Source organism: Pelophylax lessonae (genome assembly GCF_965119305.1).
Source record: "Pelophylax lessonae genome assembly, chromosome: 11".
Taxonomy (NCBI): domain Eukaryota; kingdom Metazoa; phylum Chordata; class Amphibia; order Anura; family Ranidae; genus Pelophylax; species Pelophylax lessonae.
The window spans coordinates 59,046,741-59,065,604 of record NC_138778.1 but is presented as its reverse complement, the minus strand read 5'-3'; the positions used below and the strand labels follow the sequence as shown (position 1 = coordinate 59,065,604).

Genomic DNA, 18,864 nt, shown 5'->3' with positions numbered 1-18,864 from the left:
TAGAATGCATTACGATAAAAAACCTTCTGACTTTACAAATCTTTTAATAACACATGAACATTGCAGCCAGAGCCGCTGATAGGAGAATACAAAGAGTCCTTTCCTATGAGGCCTGGATCCGATTGGGTTATCATAGGGGCCAGAGCCTAGCAGGGGCTGTTTTTGGCTCCTGATATGTGTCCCCTCATTCCTTTGTATATATGCTCCTCGTCTCTACCCCCTTGGTGCTGGGAGCCAGTGAGTGCTTTCTAAGAGCGAAGGATCATCTCCCCGGGTGGGGGTCTGGGTAGCAAGGAGGTGGGTTGGTGTGGGAGTATAACCACCTGTTCTCTACCTTCCACATCCCTCCAATCTATACTGCATACCAGAGCTGGATATTGGCCTAGGCCGACAAGGCCCAGGCCTAGGGCGGCACTTTAAAGGGGGGCAGCAAAAACGCTGCACCTTGCACAAAAAATAAACAGCCTCCTCCCGGCTCCCACACGAAAAGTATAGTGCCAGTCTTATGGGGTAAATTGGGCCGGGGGCAGGGTCCAGGAGGCGAATCAGTCTGGTTCCTCTATAAAGCGGTCACACTGCTAGGGGGTGCCCAAGTTTAGTCAGGCCTAGGGCAGCACAAAACCTAAATACACCACTGCTGCATACTCTGTATAGAATAAAATAGAGATGTGTACTTACCTATATTTCATCAGCTTTGGTCTGGTCATGTGATCCTGTATGTCTGGCTTCCCTGTGTCAGTGTTTGGCTGCTGCAGTGGAGAGGAGGGATCGCCAACAACGGCCTGGGCTATGGAGCCCTATGGATGACGTCACAGACGCTGATATATGCTCCCTTACAAAGGAGAGCTGAAGCTGCAGGATCACATAACCAGGGTGGATTAAAAATAGGTAAGTGCACAGATCTTTTTTATACCGAGTATGGAGAGTAGGTCAGAGAGTGGAGGAGGGAACATTTTTAAGAATAGTTAGTACTAGCCTTTACAAATACTTTAAGGGTCTGTGCCAAATGGACTAATGCAGCTCGCTTCCACATGCATTCCAATTGCATTTGCTGTGGGAATCATTCTAAATTCATTAATATGTGCAATTGACCTCCTTCTGACCTGCATCTGGAATCCTTGGAAGCTTCACCAACCCGTTTCAGGCTGCTTTTGTATTCCCCTTTAAATTCTATGGGGGAGAAGCAGTTCAGATGCAAACAAAAGCCTAATGAAACAGGCCACGAAAGAGGCAAACATCCTGCACTGGTGACCCCATCTATGCAATGACCCCTGGGCCACACAGGTCACATCTAACTCACCACCTATGCTGTGGAATTTTTTTTTTTTCAAATTCTTTATTTATAAGAAACAACGAGATCACAAATACAGAAGTAGAGATTGGCATAGGCAAAATGATGTAAGTATGCACAAACCTTGTATATTCAGGTCTTTATCTAAAAATAATCACTACTCAACTTTGTCATCATTGACAAAGGCTATAGTGTATCAAGTATTCCAAATATATCTAACACAATTGAAACAAGTAAGAAAAACATAGTAGCATATATGCTAAGTCATACTTGTTGGATCTAAGTTTTAATAACCTAAAAAATAGTACAAATACAAAAGGATTTAAGTGAAATGTAAGGGTATCATCTGATTGATGGAAAACCAATTTAGGCAAGTCTTGAGTCTGGTGTTCGTGTTTACAATGCTTCTTTTTATTGGAAGTTAGAAGCTGAGAAATTTGGATATATTTTTTAAGATAGGCCTAACAGCAGCCTCGTGGTTAGCACTCCAGCCTTGCAGCACCAGGTCCCTGGTTTAAATCTCAACCAGGATACTACCTGCATGGAGTTTGCATCTTCTCCCTGTGTTTGCATGGGTTTCCCTGGCTATTCTGGTTTCCTCCTACCATTCCAAGACATGCTGGTAGGTAAATTGGCCCTAGTATGTGTATGCATATGAAAAAGGGACCTTGGATTGAAAGCTCCTTGAGAGCAGGGACTGATGTGAATGTAAAATTTTGCATAAATTGTCAGCACTATATAAATACCTGTAATACATAATAACTTTATTATTATTATTATTTTTTTTTTTTTTTTTACAATTGTTAGAATTTTGAATTGAAATTTGAGATTATTGAGATTAGAAATGAGGAAGAGGAAGGGGAGCATTTAAGGACAGAGATGTCAGATATTACACTTTATGTATATGAATATGAGCCATTGGACATGTGAGGGGGATTTACACATGGAAGAAGGCTTCCCACACATTGGTCCTATGACATTGGTTTCTGACTATTTGAAATGTTAGTATTTGCATAAATCTTAGGCGTTCTATTGTTTATCATTTCAAGGAAATCAAAGCACAAAGTTTAAACCGTGTGGGGACTAGAAATTTTCAGAAATCGTCTTTTTATTTGTTCCAATGTCCACAAACATTCTGGTCTGTTTTAGGTGTCTTTAACCACTTTAACCCTCCTCTTATGTTAGGGTCAGAACTGATCCGTTTTCATTTTTGAATGTCTATAAGTATCACATAAATTTGTTTATTGCATCAAGATTTTTTTACTTTGTCAGGAACCTCTATTTAAACAATGTAATAGAAAAATAATCCTTTTCACTAAATTATAAAATACTGTGGTGAAAATTAAGACGTTCATGGTGTTAGGGTCAATTCTGACCCAGTTATAATATAGGATTTTAGGACACTAATAAGTGCCAAAACTGAAATCATAAACACTCTCTCTGCTTAGTAACAGTGACAGCCAATCCCCTCTCAACCCTGTGAGCTGTAGTTAGGGAGGGGCCTATCTCTTTTCCTGCTTGTCTGCTTCTCTAAATAAAGTGAAGAAACATAGGACAAATTCATTTCAGAGTTGCTGACTTTATTTTACCATTTTTTAAATTTGAAAATGAGAGGTATGCTATCAAAAGAAAGGTCTAGGGGTCACACCAAAAATATTAAAACCAATCTTTTCAAGGATAAAGAAGCCTAACAAGGTAATCAAGAGGTAAGAAACAAATTTGATGATAAATAATTATTCAGAGGGTATTTTATGGCTGATTTAAAACACGGGTCAAAACTGACCCTAAACATCATGGATAGTAACGGAATTCTAACATAAGAGGAGGGTTAAAAATAAAGGTGTAGCGCTAATCTCATCGGTACATAGCAGAAATGCAAGTCCACATGATAGGTAAAGTCCACAATATGAGAGTGTCCCCTCCACACACAGATGTGTAAAAGCTATAGGCCAGAAGACACACTGCCTCTTACCAGGAAAAATGGACCTTCATTACAAAGGTCATGTACAGCATTCAGGTTTATGGTCACACTGACTCTCCCACTGTGATGACAGGTGCAATCTCCTCCAAAAGTGAATGGCTCAGGTAAAGCAGAAAACAAGGCATCCTCATAGCGTATTATGTACAAACATGTTTATTTCACACACTGTTTCATACTGCTTACATTAGAGTGGAATCTCGGCAGCAATGGGAATTCCCTTCACTTGCAATCCACATCCGTATAGACTACCAACAAGATGGCCACCGCGTCTCCTCCTCGTGGTAGCGAGCGTCGCCGTAGGCTCTTTCCGACGCGTTTTGTCATATGCTGACGTCAAGCCTATGACGTAACGCGCCGGGATGAGCCTACGGCGACACTCGCTACCACGAGGAGGAGACGGGGCGGCCATCTTGTTGGCAGTCTATACGGATGCGAGATTCCACTCTAATGTAAGCAGTATGAAACAGTGTGTGAAATAAACATGTTTGTACATAATACGCTGTGAGGATGCCTTGTTTATTACACACGACCACGCAATTGTCCGTTAAAGTAACGCAGTCCCGAATCGCAAAAAAATATGGCCTGGTCATTAAGGGAAAAATCTTCCGGTCCAGAAGTGGTTAAAAAAAATGTTCAAAAGAAATTTACAGTGTTACTCTTGCAGGGGCTTACAACTCCACTTCAAAAGTGAATCTGTAATAAGCCTCCTGGCTTATCACTGCGCTGGCCTCAAGCTTACGCCCTTTGCCTGTTCCTTCAGGCCAGGGGTCTCAAACTGGCAGGCCCTCCAGCTGTTGCCATGCCAAGAGGCATTTCAAGGCTGGCAGTTACAAGCATGACTCCCATAGGCATGATGGAACTTGTAGTTCCGCTACAGCTGGAGAGCCGCCAGTTTGAGACCCCTGCTTCAGGCTTTCCCACAGCACCACTGTGCTCACACGCAACCTCTGCGACTCTCTATTCCTGCTGCACTGGCCAACACTCTGACCTTCGGGCAGGGGACATCCCGTCTCCCAGGTGGAGCCCTGAACTACAGATAGCCTCTTGTTTATAAAGGCCATCTGCTGGTTCCCATTTCCTAGACCCAGGGTTAGAGGCTTTGTCCCTCTGAAGACTCTTGGAATTCTCCATAATCAAAACCCAATCTGCAGGGTACAAAACCCCAAAAAACTGAAAACCCAATTTACATTGCTCAGAACCAACATTGTGGAGCCCCTCAATCTGCATTCAAGAGAACCCTGTGTGATCTTTAATCCTACTAGCAAAGTGTCAGGGTACAGAACTGTCTAAGTATATAAACCTTAAGGCCCCTTTCACACAGGCGGACCGTTGAGATCCGCCTGTCCGTTTTTTTGGCGGATCTGAACGGACCCCCATGCATTCCTATGGGGCATCGGATGGCAGCGGAGTCATGTCCGCTGACATCCGATCCGTCAAATCTGGACGGATGGAAAATAGGGTTGGTGGATCGGATCGGACGGGATCGGATGAGAACGGACCAACGGTCCGGTCCCATCCGATTTCCCCCATAGAGATGCATGGGGAACTGAGAGCTGTGTCTCCGCACACAGCGCAGAGACACAGCTGTCCTCCTGCTGCTCAGCGGGGGATCGGCGGCTCAATCCCCCGCTGAGAAAAGCGGAGTCCGTTTGACGGACAGTGTGTGTGAAAGAGCCCTAACAATAAACGTCTCTAATGTGTTCATTATTGGTTTGTTCAATATGCCTTTGGGTCCAGTTCACACCACATGCAGTCCAGTGCGGTTGTTTTCTGCATCAAAAAAGCATGGGTAGAAGGTTATATGGTTTTCAATGGCACTGTTCAAACCAGTGTGGTCAGATCCAGTACGTTCCAGTTCCAGATAAAAAAGTAGAACATGCTGCATTTTTTTCTACACTGAACTGTACTGGAACATGGTAAAACGCTTTAAAAACACACTAAACACTAAAAGAACCAAAAACTCACTGGAACACACACGTCCTTATTTACAGTTAAGAAAAGAGAGGGGGAAAAAATGCACTGGATCGCATCAAAAACTCATCACAAACGCGTCAAAAACGTGCATGCAGAAAGACATCTGGAACGCATACAGACTGTGTTTCTATGCTGTGAACTAGAGATCAACCGATATTGTTTTTTTAAAGCCAATACCGATATTTTGCCAATTAAATATCGGTATCGGCCGATATGGGCCGATATTTTTTTACATTTAAAATTTTAATTTTTTTTTTTTCTTGACAGGTACTCTTGTGGAGGGATCTCCAAACCCCTCCTTTGCACTTAAAAACATTCAAAACGCCAAATTTGCCTCTTTTGAAGGCTGTCATTTTTTTGAATTTGGTGCCGAGTACCCAGAAGTCATGACATCACTTCTGGGTTTTTACATGGAGACCCAATCAGAGCTGACTGCGGCTTTGATCGGGTCTTCGGCGGCAGTGCAGGCTGGATGTCCGGTTATCCAGGTGGGACAGGAGACCTGGAGGAAGGTGGCGGGAGGGGGGGGGGACGTCCCCTCCCGCTCCTTGTGATTAAAGCCGAGCGTCTTCTCAGCCGCATCGGTTGTCATTACAAGACAGCCGACCGTCGGCTATGGACGCCGGTACCGGGGTGATGCCTCTAGCTGCAGGCATCACTCCGATACAGCACTTTCCCAAAATATCCGCAATATCAGTAACCTCCGGGGCCGATTCCGATATATTGGGGAAAGTGCATATCGGCCCCTGATATATCGGCATTGCCGACATTCAGTCGATCCCTACAGTGAACTGGCCCTTGATTTTTTTTGCAGATTCTGTAAAGAAATAAAACATAGGCACATGTGCATATATTGCAGAGATGTACTGCATATTATTTTTTTATTATTATTTTGTATTGACGTACACTTTAAAGAGTATGAACCGTATCAGAATATTTTTTGCCAGCTATGTCATTTTGGGGGGATTTCCCTTTCCTTCTTCCAGAGACACAGCAGGAAGTATGGGAAATTTCCTCTCTTGGAAAGTGGTCAATAGAACTTCCCTTTGAAAGATTTCCCCTCACCTCATAAAAACTCTAAAATGTTGGATTTCCTCTCTTTCTGAGTCATTGAGAATGACCAACAGCACAGTTAGAGGGTCCCTGGTGGTTACACAGTGGCAGAGGGTCTAAGGCTAACCATATACTGTTAGATTTCCTTTATTTAGCCAGCCCCATGGCCTGAATGAGAGAGGTCTATCAATTTTCCCATCCACACTAAACAGCATGGATGGCCGCTAAATAGCCGCTGGCTATTGTATTCTGACAACCCGCATTAATGGCTGTCAGAATGCTGCAACCATGGCTGTAGCCGATTGACTGTAGTCACTGTCTGGCAAACAATTTTCCACATGGCTACTTCTATTATCAGATCAAAAGATGCTGGAGTCCCGGTTCACATTTGTGTGATGCGGGAATGCTGCGAATATACAGCGTGTTCCCGCATCACATCCGCATCCCTGGCAGTTCACACTGCCATATGCGATACGCAGGGGGTGTCAATTAAAAGTTAACTATACAAAGAGTGAATCAGCGCTAATGGGATAAAATCTCAGAAAGGCTCTGAAAGAGCTAACATTGCATCATATCATAAAATTCTGAAAAAAAATGTATGGATAAAAGTATAAATATATGGGCTTGTGTTGATACTATCTGACCCCAAACAATCCCTTTAACAATTGGAGTAAAATATCTAGAATAAGCCAAATAATCGCATCCTATGGTCAGAATCGCAAAGTATGAAATATATCTGTCTTCAATAAAAATATCAATAATATTAATATTATAAAACATCAATATTATTCTCAACCATATATATCTGTCTTCACTCTAAGAATATAAAACCTTATATCAAATAAAAGAATCAGAACATGCGATCACAGTCGCAAGCAGGATATATATGTCTGCCTTCAATCCAAATCGCTGCACTCATCCAAAAATGATCTCAAAGGATAATTCATAAATTAGATCAAATCTTGTGATAAATCCCTGTGTTGCATATTTGATCAAAGTGTATATTAGTGTACAAAATCTACATATAAAAAAAACACAATAATATGATATCTGTAAACAACAACAATTCAATCATTCAAATATAAATATGTGTTAAAAATCGGTGATGGTGAGAATCCCTCAAATGGTGGGAATAAATGTAAAACTGTATTAAATAAATAAATCCTGAATAGATAAATAGATAGATGAAATCCTTATGCAATAAGTAAAAGTCCTTGTGCAATATTTAAAGTATTAAATAGATAAATACTGAATAAATAAATAGATAGATGAAGTCCTTATGCAATAGGTGAAAGTCCTTGTGCAATATTTAAAGTGACTATAAGTGATCAAACAACATACATAGTGCTCGAAATGAAGTGATCAATGGTGATTTTTCTTTAACCACTTGCCAACCGCCGCCCGACTATATACGGCGGCGGTCAGCCCCTCCCAAGCAAAGTGACGTACCGGTACGTCACTAGCCTGGGAGCGAATAGGGGGCGAGCGCGCCCCGCCGGAGGCACGCTCCTGCCCCCGCTCGTACCCGAAGAAGCCGGCGCGTGTGACCGGCAGACCCGATGTCCGCCGGTCACTCGCCGAGCATCGGTAGAGAGGGAGAAAGGCAGGCGGCTAATGTAAACATAGCCGCCTGTCATTCTCCCCTGTGTAAAAGCACAGATCACTCAGTCCTGCTATGTAGGACCGTTGGTCTGTGCTGTTACACACACAGCCACATCCAATGACAGTAAGAAACACGCCCCTAGGGACACACTTAACCCCTCCCTCTCCAATAAAGTTAACCCCTTCACTGCCAGTGTCATTTTTACAGTAACAGTGCATATGTATAGCACTGATTACTGTAGTAATGTCACTGGTACCCCCAAAAGTGTCAAAAATGTCAGTCAAGGGTCCGATCTGTCCGCTGCAATGTTGCAGTACCGCAAAAAAAAATCGCAGATCGCCGCCATTACTCGTTAAAAAAATAAACAACAAAAATGACAAAAATCTTTCCCTTAGTAAACCCAATAACTTTTGCGCATTATTGTGATTTTTTTTTACCAAACATAGGTAGCAGAAAACAAATTGGCCAAAAATTTAAAAAAAATTTGATTTTTACAATTTTTGGGGGGGAATTTCATATAAAAAAATGTGAAAAATATTGTTATTTTTGCAAAATTGTCGCTCTTTTTTTGTTTATAGCGCATGATCAAAAAATTGCACAGGTGATCAAATACCACCAAAATAAAGCTCTGTTTGTGGGAAAAAAAGGACGTCAAATTTGTTTAGGTACAGTGTCGCACGACCGCGCAATTGTCCGTTAAAGTCACGCAGTGCCGAATCGCAAAATACCCCCTGGTCAGGAAGGGGGTAAAATCTTCCGGGGGTTAAGTGGTTTTAAGACAATTTGGTGAATTTCCAGTGCTGTGATCCGAAGTGAGCAGAAATCGTTTTAGTGCAATGGCCGCTCACCTCATGGCACCATTAAAAGGCGCTTTTTACTGATATATAGCCCTGGGATATAAATGTAGGATTTCCTTAATAGGCTTGTAGTTATGCTGGTATCCACTGTTACCGATATCGGCACCTATTGACTCCCACTGCTTCATCAATAGCCACCTTTCCAATATATATTCCAGTGATCCCAGTGTACTCAAAGAAACATATTGGAATCCATAGTGAAGTATGTCATAAAATAGATATTTATTCAAACAATATATAGAGTACACTCACATTTAAAATGACGATAGCAGGCAAAAAACGGCAGCCGCACTAGTGCGGTAACGATCCTCTGGATACTTCCGGCTACGGCCGTAAACCGGACTCAACCGGACCGGACTAAAAGTTAACGACACCCCCAGTTGAGATCGCATATCGCAGTGCGATCTGCAAGTCCGCACAGAATCGGATCGCACTAGTGTGAACCACCATGCGAACCGATTCTGCTGCGGATTAAAAAAAGGGTCCTGTGTGTGTTTAATGCGATTGCGGTGCGAATTCAGCCATACAAACTGTATGGCTGAAATTTGCACCGCACAGAGATCGCATGGAATTTAAGAGCAGTGTGCTCCGAATTACATGCGATCTCTGTGATCGCACTAATGTGAACCGGCACGGAGTGGCGGAGTGATGCCAACAGGGCCAAACAAGACTTGAAATGTGTTCAGTTTATCAAAAACTGGCTGAAATTCACTCTGTGTGTGGACAGCTTTACTCTTTTTCACTCAATCCAAAAGAAAAAAAACAAGTTTTGCTGTCACATACACTTTAACCACTTGCTGACTGCATAACAGTTATATGGAGGCTCTCCTGCTCCAGATCACATATCTAGTACGCGATGCGGAACTTCCGGGTAGGGGCGCACACTGATGGCACGCCAGCTTTGCTGTGATTAGACACAGCACAAGGCAATCAGCGAGCGCCGGCCAATAGGTAACTGCCGACACCCACTGATCAGCAAGGAGGTTGACAGGACAGAGCTCTGTCCTGTCAGTGGGGATGTGGAGGTTTTTGTTTCCCTGCAAAGCAGGGGAAAAAAAACATCACATCCCTTAGGCTTGGTTCACATTAGTGCGATGGCAGACATTGCATGTGATTCGGAGCGCACTGCTCTGAAAATCACATTCACGATGTCTGTGCTATGCGAATTCAGCCATACAGATAGTATAACTAGAGGGGGAAAAAGGAATTGGGACTTTAAATGAGACTCCTGACCAACAGAGTCTCCATCCCTAATGCAGTAGAGCAAAAAAATGAAAAGCAAAATTGGGACTTTATATGAGGTGTGCCCAGCCAAGGAATAGAAAAGAATACATAATGAGAGGGACCAGAAGGATAATATTAAAATCGTATATTTATTGACTGTCAATAGACCAGGCGGCTTCACTTTGATTGTGCACCAGCGTGACGCTGGGTACGATCCCTGCTCCAGCGCCTGTGCAGATTTATACCTACATGATTAGTGGAGGCTGGTTGTGATCCTTCTTGGGGATCCTCACTCTGTACATCATTTCTACATTATACCTGTTTGACGCACGCAGGCCTCGCTCCCTCAGTTCCCAGGCTGGACCTATCCCCGGATGCAACGCTACCTCAATACACCTGAATCATGCCTACTCCTGATGAAGTGAAATTTCTCACGAAACGCGTTGAGTTCAACACAGGCAATTCCATCAATTAATAGCTGTTATTATACCCTGTTTTCATGACCTTATTAACCACTTAAGCCCCGGAAGATTTTACCCCCTTCCTGACGAGGGCCTATTTTGCGATTCGGCACTGCGTGACTTTAACGGACAATTGCGCGGTCGTACAAACGCTGTACCTAAACATATTTGACGTCCTTTTTTTCCCACAAACAGAGCTTTCTTTTGGTGGTATTTGATCACCTGTGCGATTTTTTGATCATGCGCTATAAACAAAAGAAGAGCGTCAATTTTGCAAAAATAACAATATTTTTCACATTTTTTTATATGAAATTCCCCAAAAAAATGTAAAAATCAAAATTTTTTAACATTTTCGGCCAATTTGTTTTATGCTACATATGTTTGGTAAATCGCAAAAAACGTATTTTGATTGGTTTGCGCAAAAGTTATCTCGTTTACTAACAAAGGGAAAGATTTTTGTCATTTTTGTTGTTTTTTTTTTAACGAGTAATGGCGGCGATCTGCGATTTTTTTTTGCGGGACTGCGACATTGCGGCGGACAGATCGGACCCTTGACTGACATTTTTGACACTTTTGGGGTTACCAGTGACATTACTGCAGTAATCAGTGCTATACATATGCACTCTTACTCTAAAAATGACACTGACACTGAAGGAGTTAACTGTATTGGAGAGGGAGGGGTTAAGTGTGTCCTAGGGACGTGATTCTAACTGTGATTGGCTGTGGCTACTAGTGTAAGAACAGAGATCAACGGTCCTACATAGTAGAACCGTATGATCTCCATTCTTACACAGGGAAGAATGACAGGTGGCTTTGTTTACATTAGCTGGCTGCCTTTCTCCCGATGTCACGGACGATCGCGAGTGCCTGGCGGACATCGGGTCCGTCGGGCACACGCGCGGGGGGGTCTGTGACCGCGTTGGAGCGCGCCCACTCTCTAGAGCCTCACAGGCTAGCGACGTAGCCCTACGTCGCTTTGCCTGTGAGGGGCTGACTGCGGCGGTCGGCAAACGGTTAAAGTTCTATTTTACCTATTTGTATGTACCAGGATAATATCGCATTACTTTGTACCTTTATCTTAGACCATGCGTATTTAACCATGTTTCATTCATGTATATCCCATTACCATGGGTTACATGTTTTTATTGAGCATTTTGGTTTTACCATTACCTGGTCTATTGACAGTCAATAAATATACGATTTTAATATTATCCTTCTGGTCCCTCTCATTATGTATTCTTTTCTATTCCTTGGCTGGCCACACCTCATATAAAGTCCCAATTTTGCTTTAAATTTTTTTGCTCTACATACAGATAGTATGGCTGAATTCGCATCTGATTCGGCACAAATACACACTGGACCCTTTTTTGGGTCCGCACCAGAATTGGATCGCATGGTGGATCACACTTATGCGATCTAATTCATGTCCGAATGTCAGTTCGCACTGCGATATGTGAACTGATCTGGGTGTGTCGTTAACTTTGAATTGATACCCCCCAGCGATTTGCATATGGCAGTGTGAACTGCCTGCACTGGGAATGCACTGCGCGAACCCGCAGTAGATTCGCAGGATTCCCGCATCGCATATGTGTGAACCGGGACTTAGTGAAAGAAGCACACAGTACACACTAATGCCCCGTACACACACGCATCGAAAATTGGCCGGGAATTTTCGGCCAACGTCCGATCTGCCGATTTTCGGCTTGTTAGTATGATGCTTCCGACAACCAACTCCGACTTTTTGGCCGAAAAAAATCTGGTGTGCAGACTATAAAATTTTTGTCCGCCGTCAACAGATTGGCCGATTTTCCGTCAGTCAGTACAGATTTCGACAGGGAAAAATCTGATGAGCAAGACTGGGCATGCTCAGTGAAGAAAGAACACAAAGAAAGCAAACCAACACATGACATCACTTCTGAAGTAGAATTTTGTTGGGCGAGAAAATTTGTGTGCAGTCTAGGCACATTCCAACCAACAAAACACCACTCTGGACAAAAGACGGACGATCGGTCGGCCGATAATCGTTGCGTGTGTACGGGGCTTTAAACACTGGTTAGTCACACATTTAACCCTTTGATCGCCCTAGATGTTAACCCCTTCCCGGCCAATGGTGTTAGTACAGTGGCAGTGCATATTTAAAGCACTGATCACTGTATTATTGTCACTGGTTGCCACAAAGTGTCAGTTAGTGTCAGACTGCCCCCCATACTATCACAGTCCTGCTATAAGTCGCTGATCGCCGCCATTACTAGTATAAAAAAAAATAAAAATTTTGTATATATGCCATAGTATAGTACATGGATGAGCAAGTTTGGGGTGGAGAAACTTCACTGGCCTGCACAGAGTCCTGACCTCAACCGGATAGAACACCTTTGGGATGAATTCGAGTGCAGACTGTGAGCTAGATGTTCTCGTCCAAATCAGTGCCTGACCTCACAAATGCGCTTCTGGAAGAATGGTCAAACATTCCCATTGACACACTCTTGAACCTTGTGAACACCCTTCCCAGAAGAGTTGAAGCTGTTATAGCAGCGTAGGGTGTGCCAACTCAATATTGAACCCTACAGACTAAGACTGGGATTGCCATTAAAGGTCATGTGCGTGTAAAGGCAGGCGTCCCAATACTTATGACAATATAGTGTAATGCTGGCCATACACTAGCTGAAAAATATTTTGAAAATCTGTCATTTGGTCCGTTCGTTCGTTTTTCGTCCAGTTAATAGGCACGAGCTGAAAAATCGAAGGAACAGTTTGGAAAATTCTGCCGAACAAGCGATAAATTGAAAGGTTAATGTGTTTCTCTGCCGAACTGTTTGCACTCGGCATATGTGACAAAATGAACGAAAAGCGGATTCATTTATGTCCGATTTATCGTTTGAAATTTGGTCACTACATAATGGCACGATCGTCTGCTCTCACAGACCGATATTTTGTTTTTCGAAAATGAGTTTGAACGATTTTTCTGCTAGTGTATGGCCAGCTTAAATGTCACTCTTATGATTGCCTATAACAGGTCCAGCAGCTCATAATACAGAATACGTAAACCCCCACCATATAAAACAACCCATTCTGTTTAAAATAGAAATGAAAGGCAAAACATTTGTGTATGAATATATATACAAAAAATTCTAAATACATTTTTTCCCATACCCTCTGTTCTCAGCTGCATGAGGAGCTTAGGTTGGAGAAACAGCAGTACACTAATCTTTCCAGTGAAAGGCTGTACAGGGGGGTGTGTGTCAGGCTAAGTCTGATCATTGAAGAAGAGCAGGCTGAGTTTCCAGTACAGCTAGAGAACTGACCACGCTGTGCTCTCCTGCCTAGTGTGGTCTTTTTTTTTTTTTATTAGGAAATGTGCTTGTTCTCTACTACGTAGCAGTCGTGTGAAATGCGTCTACTGTCCTGCTGTACCTTGTACTACTCATGTGAATAAAGAACTTTTCTTTACTGGATTCCGTGGTGGTGTGCAACCATTTTCTTCTTTCACTCTTTGTAATGCTGCCTTTGTGTGACATCCCTGCCTATCTTCTATGTGTTCCTAATAAAAACTGACCACACTAGGCAGGAGAGCACAGTACGGTCAGTTGTCTAGCTGTGCTGAAAGAGAACAGGATGCTTTTTCATACAAGTACATGGTACAGCAGAAATATATCAGAAATATGAATATTCTTTAACCCCTGCTGTACTCCACGTTTACCACTGTGGGGGTATGGGGGGGGGAGGGGGCGGAGGACAAGACTTCAAGAGAGCAGCCATCAGCACAAGGGACACTTGGCATTCAATGTATGTGCTAATTCAAAAAAAGATAATTAAACTTAGGCTTCTTTTCATGACATGTAATTTATTCATTCAGACCCGTGTAGCTTGGTAAAGCTCACATTCATATGACATGCAACGCTGCACTTCTGCAAGAAAGTTCTTTAGAAATCTATCGCAGGTGTCTGGAAATTACGCCATTCACAAATGAGGAAGAAACAGAAGTATTAACCCTTTAGAGAAACAATCAGCACTAAATACACACTTTACTGTTTTACAAAACAACTTTATAGTTCTTAACTCTTCACAATAAAATAAGTACAGAAATCACCAAGCGGCGTTAGTGGCATGTCTCCCCTGGTAGTGGCATGTCTCCCCTGGTAGTGGTATGTCTCACCTGGTAGTGGCATGTCTCCCCTGGTAGTGGCATGTCTCACCTGGTAGTGGCATGTCTCCCCTGGTAGTGGCATGTCTCCCCTGGTAGTGGCATGTCTCACCTGGTAGTGGCATGTATCCCCTGGTAGTGGCATGTCTCCCCTGGTAGTGGCATGTCTCCTCTGGTAGTGGCATGTCTCCCCTGGTAGTGGCGTGTCTCCCCTGGTAGTGGCGTGTCTCCCCTGGTAGTGGCATGTCTCCCCTGATAGTGGCATGTCTCCCCTGGTAGTCCAATGTCTCACCTGGTAGTGGCATGTCTCCCCTGGTAGTGGCATGTATCACCTGGTAGTGGCATGTATCACCTGATAGTAGAGGTGTTAGTGGCATGTCTCCCCTGGTAGTGGCATGTCTCCCCTGGTAGTGGCATGTCTCACCTGGTAGTGGCATGTCTCCCCTGGTAGTAGAGGTGTTAGTGGCATGTCTCACCTGGTAGTGGCATGTCTCACCTGGTAATGGCATGTCTCCCCTGGTAGTGGCATGTCTCACCTGGTAGTGGCATGTCTCACCTGGTAGTAGCATGTCATTCCTGGTAGTAGCATGTCACCCCTGGTAGTAGCATGTCTCCCCTGGTAGTGGCATGTCTCCCCTGGAAGTGGCATGGCTCTCCTGGTAGTGGCATGTCTCACCTGGTAGTGGCATGTCTCACCTGGTAGTGGCATGTCTCCCCTGGTAGTGGCATGTCTCCCCTGGTAGTGGCATGTCACCCCTGGTAGTAGCATGTCTCCCCTGGTAGTGGCATGTCTCCCCTGCAAGTGGCATGGCTCTCCTGGTAGTGGCATGTCTCACCTGGTAGTGGCATGTCTCACCTGGTAGTGGCATGTCTCACCTGGTAGTGGCATGTCTCACCTGGTAGTGGCGTGTCTCCCCTGGTAGTGGCATGTCTCCCCTGGTAGTGGCATGTCTCCCCTGGTAGTGGCATGTCTCACCTGGTAGTAGAAGTGTTAGTGGCATGTCTCACCTGGTAGTGGCATGGCTCTCCTGGTAGTGGCTTGTCTCCCCTGGTAGTGGCATGTCTCACCTGGTAGTGGCATGGCTCTCCTGGTAGTGGCTTGTCTCCCCTGGTAGTGGCTTGTCTCCCCTGGTAGTGGCATGTCTCCCCTGGTAGTGGCATGTCTCCCCTGATAGTGGCATGTCTCACCTGGTAGTAGAGGTGTTAGTGGCATGTATCACCTGGTAGTAGAGATGTTAGTGGCATGTCTCATCTGGTAGTAGAGGTGTTAGTGGCATGTCTCACCTGGTAGTAGCGGCTACAAAGGATGAGTAGTAACATCCACCAAGACATTGTGACACGGGATCCCATGGAGGTATGAAGACAGAAGATCCAGGAACTCCTACAACAATATAATCCCAGGCTCACAAGGAGTTAAAGGATCTGGTTAGAGGAATGGAAGACTGCAGCAATATACAGAAGATGAATACGTTCCTTAGTATAGAAGAAGATACCGTACTTTAAATGACAGAGATCACAGCGCAGACCTGGAATGAAAGCTGTCAGCGTGGTTATTGTGTCACCCAAGCTCCTGCTTATAAAGGACCCGCCTTAATTCCCGAAAGTGAAACTAAGGGAACCACAGGGAAGCCAGCGTAGGGGATTTCCGCTACAGAAGATCACACAAACATCCCATGATCCATTTAGAAGAAAAAGAAAGCAGATTTTTGTAACGATGCCAATCTATTAGGTTTTTTAAGGGGTAATAATCCCAAAAGCAAAAATGTAAAATATTGAAGTTTACTCATTTTTAGATGTGGATTACTTTTCTTTTTTTTTTAGCTTTTTTTCATTCTTTTTTTTTTACCTAATAATCCTGCCTGTTCACATTATAGAAATGCAGTGCGTTCCCAGATTCTTTTCTAGATACGCGTTTTTGATGCCTTACAGTGCATTTTTTATGAGTTTTTGGTGCGTTTTTTGTGCATTACAGTGCATTTTTAATTAGTTTTTGGTGCGTTTTTGATGCGTTACAGTGCATTTTTAAAGCGTTTTTGGTGCGTTTTTGATGCGTTACAGTGCATTTTTAATGACTTTTTGATGCATTACAGTGCATTTTTGATGAGTTTTTGGTGCGTTTTTGATGCGTTACAGTGCATTTTTAATGAGTTTTTGATGTGTTACACTGCATTTTTTATGAGTTTTTGGTGTGTTTTGATGCGTTACAGTGCATTTTTCATGAGTTTTTGGTGCGTTTTTGATGCATTACAGTGCATTTTTAATGAGTTTTTGATGCATTACAGTGCATTTTCCATGAGTTTTTGGTGCGTTTTTGATGCATTACAGTGCATATTTAATGAGTTTTTGATGCGTTACAGTGCATTTTCCATGAATTTTTGGTGCGGTTTTGATGCCTTACAGTGCATTTTTGATGAGTTTTTGGTGCATATTTGATGTGTTACAGTGCATTTTTGATGAGTTTTTGGTGCGTTTTTGAATGCAGCCACTATAATATATTGGATTTGCAATATTGCAATATTTTCCGTTTTTGATTTTGGGTTTATTACCACTTTAAGTGGAACTGTCATGACATAAATACTAGAACTGTTGTTGCTGGGACAATCTTAGAAATAGCTAGCAGAACTTCAGTTAGGGTCCATTCACACTCTGACGTTCTTGTATGCTGCATTAACGGACATGCCTTAAATGGTGACTCCACTTTTGTGGGGGGAAAAAAATAGCAAATAAAGAAAAAACAATATAGCGTATACAATTGCGACACAAATCATATTGTAATTGAATGTTATTAAAAATTACCTTTCCTTTTCAATCTGCAGCTGTTGTACTTTTCTGAAAATGCAACGCAATATGGCTACCTGGAGCTGTTCTGTACACAGAATATATACTGACCACACCCCAGAAACATAATTTCCTGCTTGTGTGATTGGCTCACCAATTTTCCCAGAAGTCTGCCTAAGATACAAGTCAGATTTCTGGCATCCCCTGCAACAAAAATGTAAATTTTCGTGAGATACTCCCAATAGGAACATGTCTAAAGAGATGCAAGCACAGCAGCTTTCCTCATTAGTGCTCTGCAGCTGCACAGCTGACAGATAATTATAAAACCACTCCCATTTGACCCACTCAGTACAGAGGCACAGAGGAACAAACAATGATTTCTGCAGAATAACAAAAGATAGGAATCTGCAACAAAGATTCTTAAAATCCCTGAAATGTACAGAGATCACCCAGAGGGGAATGTTTTTTTCTCAACAAAAGTCGAGTTACTCTTTAAAGTATAACTAAAGGCAAAACTTTTTTTTAAGTTTTGGATAGAGTGGAGAGGGATTAGAACACTTGCCAGTTTTTATTGGTGTCTGTGTCCCTGTGAAGGAGATTCACCCTCTCCATTTGTCCTGTTTACCATTATCATTAAAAGTGAAAGTAAAAGTAAAAGAAATCCCAAATTTTGGGTGGTCCCCAGAAAAGTAATAGAGGGAAAATCTTCAAATGGGGACATTAGTTCTGGTGACCTGGGGGTCACCAAGGAATTTCCCTCAATTTGCAGGGATTTCCTCTCACTTCCTGTTTAGTTATGGGACAGGAAGTGAAGGGAAATCTCTGCAATGGGACACAGATGGGTAACAAAATCTGATAGGGGTTATAACTCTCCCTTGCGCTATTCAAAATGGAAAAAGTTTTGTCTATAGTTCTACTTTAATGCATGTTGCGTCAGGCGGTGACATACTTTCCTTTGGGGCAGCCCATTGATTTTAAATAGTTTTTTAGTGCACTAGAGCAAAAAATAAAAAATAAACATATGGCATTTTTTCCAGTGCAGTGGAGCGCAGCACACCCCATGGTGGAATGTTAGTGTGTGTATTGTGAAGTGCTGCAACTCACGTGTGTTGGAGCTGCATTGCCTTATTACTTTGAGATTCCATTGAGAGTGAATGGTACCGTAATGCGTCAACACACTTACACCGCATTCACACTGAAGCGGCACGACTTCGGGGGCGACCTGTGAAGTCGCGTGCAGCGCGACTTCGGCGCGACTTGCACAGACTTCATAAAATGAATGTCTATGCAAGTCGCTCCAGGTCGCCCCGAAGTAGTACAGGAACCTTTTTCTAAGTCAGAGCGACTTGTGTCGCTCCTATTAGAACCGTTCCTTTACCACACAACGGACTGCGACGGACCGCGACTTGTCAGGCTGACAAGTCGCCTGACAAGTCGTATTAGTGTGAATGGACTATTAATGTGTATGATTACATGGCAATGCAAAATTGTGATCCAGCCC

General features: G+C 43.2%; 1 protein-coding gene across 1 annotated transcript in view; it reads right to left on the bottom strand.

Annotated features, from left to right (window-relative positions):
* The window catches only part of CD40 (CD40 molecule), a 164,449-nt gene extending 148,284 nt beyond the window's left edge, over positions 1 to 16,165 (bottom strand). The window contains exons 1-2 of the mRNA XM_082272774.1: positions 16,112 to 16,165; positions 15,870 to 16,027 (exon numbers count right to left, since the gene is read on the bottom strand). Of these exons, the coding sequence (XP_082128900.1) occupies positions 15,870 to 15,935 (66 nt within the window). The 5' untranslated portion in view covers positions 15,936 to 16,027; positions 16,112 to 16,165. The remainder of the gene's footprint in view (positions 1 to 15,869; positions 16,028 to 16,111) is intronic.
* Between the last annotated feature and the right edge of the window lie 2,699 nt (positions 16,166 to 18,864).